Source organism: Chelonoidis abingdonii, chromosome 11 (assembly GCF_003597395.2).
Source record: "Chelonoidis abingdonii isolate Lonesome George chromosome 11, CheloAbing_2.0, whole genome shotgun sequence".
Taxonomy (NCBI): domain Eukaryota; kingdom Metazoa; phylum Chordata; order Testudines; family Testudinidae; genus Chelonoidis; species Chelonoidis abingdonii.
The window spans coordinates 14,475,234-14,478,508 of record NC_133779.1 but is presented as its reverse complement, the minus strand read 5'-3'; the positions used below and the strand labels follow the sequence as shown (position 1 = coordinate 14,478,508).

Below are 3,275 nucleotides of genomic sequence, written 5' to 3'. Positions count from 1 at the left end.
GTGAGTCGGGGGGGGGGGGGGGGGCAGAGGAGTCCTTCCACCCACAACATCAATTCCATTGCACCCTCTGTCCCCCACCAGGGTAAATTCATCCGGATCAATTTTGACGTGGCCGGCTACATTGTTGGAGCCAATATAGAGACCTGTATCCTTTGGGCTGGGGGGGCAGGATGGGAGGGGAGTGGGCAGGGCACATGCCCCCTAGCAAAGTTTGGCGGGGGGTGATTCCCCCTCCCTGAGGTATCGGGAGGCTCTGGGGCTGCGTGTGGGGGTGATTTCCCCTCCCTGAGGTATGGGGAGGCTCTGGGGCTGCGTGTGGGGGTGATTCCCCCTCCCTGAGGTATGGGGAGGCGCTGGGGCTGCGTGTGGGGGTGATTCCCCCTCCCTGAGGTATGGGAGGGCTCTGGGGCTGTGTGGGGGGGTGATTCCCCCTCCCTGAGGTATGGGGGGGCTCTGAGACTGCGTGTGGGGGTGATTCCCCCTCCCTGAGGTATGGGGGGGCTCTGTGGGAGCGGGGTGGGTCCCAGGGCCGTGTCCTTTTCCTTAGCCCCGGCTCAGACCTGCTGGAGAAATCTCGTGCCATCCGGCAGGCCAAGGACGAACGAACCTTTCACATCTTCTACCAGCTGCTGATGGGGGCAGGCGAGAACACAAAGGGTACGGAGCCTCCCTGCGAGCCCCACGACTCGCCCAGACCTGGGGAGAACCCAGGAGTCCTGGCTCCCAGCCCTGCCCCACTCTGGACCCCACTACCTCCCTGACACGCTCTCTGGGGCCTGAGAGAGTACAGCAGTCCTGTGTGGGGCTCCTTGGGGCAGGCTGGTCGGACGTGGTGCTGACCCCATCCCTGCCGGTCCTGGCTGGGGGGAGGCCAGTCGAACGTGGTGCTGACCCCCTCCCTGCTGGTCCTGGTGTGAGGCAGCCGGTTGGACGTGGTGCTGACCCCGTCCCTGCTGGTCCTGGTGGGAAGCAGCCGGTTGGATGTGGTGCTGACCCCGTCCCTGCCGGTCCTGGTGGGAGGTGGCTGGTTGGACATGGTGCTGACCCCATCCCTGCTGGTCCTGGTCGGGGGCAGGTGGCCGGCTGGGTGTGGTGCTGACCCCATCCCGGCTGGTCCTGGCCGGCGGGAGGTGGCTGGTTGGACATGGTGCTGACCCCGTCCCTGCTGGTCCTGGCAGGAGGTGGCTGGTCGGACGTGGTGCTGAACCCATCCCTGCGGGTCCTGGCGGGAGGCGGCCGGTCGGATGTGGTGCTGACCCCGTCCTCTGCCGGTCCTGGTGGGAGGCAGCTGGTTGGACGTGGTGCTGACCCCGTTCCTGCTGGTCCTGGCGGGGGGGAGGCGGCCGGTCGGACGTGATGCTGACCCCATCCCTGCTGATCCTGGCCGAGGGGAGGCCGGTCAGACGTGGTGCTGACCCTATTCCTGCTGGTCCTGGCCGGGGGCAGGTGGCCGGCTGGGCGTGGTGCTGACCCCGTCCCTGCTGGTTCTGGCGGGAGGCAGCCGGTTGGACATGGTGCTGACCCCGTTCCTGCTGGTCCTGGCGGGAGGTGGCTGGTTGGACGTCCCTGCTGGTCTTCTGGGGAGGCGGCCGGTTGGACGTAATGCTGACCCCGTCCCTGCTGGTTCTCGGGGGAGGCGGCTGGTCGACCCGTCCCTGCTGGTCCTGGCCGAGGGGAGGCCGGTCAGACGTGGTGCTGACCCCGTCCCTGTCTCCCCCCAGCTGAGCTGCTGCTGGAGCCGTTCAACCAGTACCGGTTCCTGTCCAATGGGTTCCTGCCCATTCCGGGCCAGCAGGACAAGGAGATCTTCCAGGAGACCATGGAGTCCATGCGCATCATGGGCTTCTCTCCCGAGGAGATCCACAGTGAGTCGCCCCTCCGTTCGGGGGCAGATCCCCACCCAGGGTGGGGGCTCACCTGGTACCAAGAAGGGATTATGGGGGTGGAAACCTGAAGGGTGGAAGCCTATGTAGATTGGGACTTAGGAGAGGAGGGTCGAAAGGTGTCTGGGGCAGAGTATGGGAGGGGTGGTGGGCCAGGAACTGGCAGCCTGTGTGGGGTTGATCTAGTGGAGGGGGGATGGGGGACCCTGGGTTGGGGGGCAGGATCTCGGGGGACCTGCAGAGGGTCAATCTAGTGGAGGGGGGTGTGGGGGTGGGACAGGGGGCCTGCTGACACGTGGGGGAGATCAAGTAGTGGTCACTTGTTATCTCTTGGGGTGGCGGGTCTGGGCATGGGCAGTGGAAGTGCTGTGTGTGGTGGAGGGGCTGGGGCAAGCTGCGCTCTGTGCCACACGGCGCAGGGGCTTCAGCAGGAAAAAAGGGTGGCGGGCGGGGGGGCAGGAGGACAGGGGACCCCTTGCGCAGGAGGTTCGAGTGCGGTCGTCGACGTGCCCCACTGCGTCCCCGCCACGCGTGAACCCCCCGGGAGTTCGCTCATGGCCTGCTCGGCGAGGAGATTGCTGGGTTCCCCAAATGCCACGACAAGAGCTTTTGGTGGAGAAGCGCTGATCCACGGAGCAGCGCGGGGGGCACCCAAGTTCCAGAAACCCCGAAACTGCCCGCGACAAGGCAGACTTCTGCATCATCCAACTACGCCATCGGCAAGGTGTGTGTGGTGTGGGTGATCTGTGTCTGTCTCTCTCCATGTCCTGGGGCGGCTTATGCAGTAACCTAGTTTTCCATCAAATATCCCAATTCACTCCGATGGCCAGGCACTAGCTTCAGTGATATCTGCACTCACCCTTCCAGCAGCCGGGAGAGAACCAGGCGTACTCTGAGCATCCAGCCACCCTTGCCCCGCGCTAGCACCAGGACCCTCGTCCTGCACAGGGCCGGGAGAGAACCCCAGGAGTTCCTGGCTCCCCCATTTGCTTGCTGTCTGTCCTGTCAATGTACTCCTCATGTCCTAATTGACCACCCCCCTCCTCTGTGAATTTTAAACCTCCAGATTTTTGTCATTGATCATGGCAGTCCCACAAGCCCCAGCTCACATCGGACTGTGGGGGCTTGGGGGTGTCACCCTCCAGCCCTCTGGACCCATGCCGCCCCCACAGATGTGAAGGTTTACAACGGCGGGAATGAGTGGCTGATGAAGAACATGGATCCCACACCCTGACATTGACAACGTGGCACACCCTGCCTGCACCAGAGCAAGAGCGCTTCCGCCGAGCTCTGGTAACGGATGGTAGTGGGGGGGCCAGTTGCCTGCTGGCCAGGGGTGCTGGGTCTGGGGGCGGCATACTTGCTGGCTTGGAGATCTCTCTCTTTTGTTTT

The 3,275-nt window shown here is 64.3% G+C and overlaps 1 protein-coding gene across 1 annotated transcript in view; it reads left to right on the top strand.

Annotated features, from left to right (window-relative positions):
* LOC116832354 (myosin-14-like) overlaps nt 1-3,275 on the top strand; it is a 49,245-nt gene that overhangs the window by 16,473 nt on the left and 29,497 nt on the right. The window contains exons 6-8 of the mRNA XM_075071261.1: nt 82-145; nt 559-657; nt 1,722-1,950. Of these exons, the coding sequence (XP_074927362.1) occupies nt 82-145; nt 559-657; nt 1,722-1,950 (392 nt within the window). The remainder of the gene's footprint in view (nt 1-81; nt 146-558; nt 658-1,721; nt 1,951-3,275) is intronic.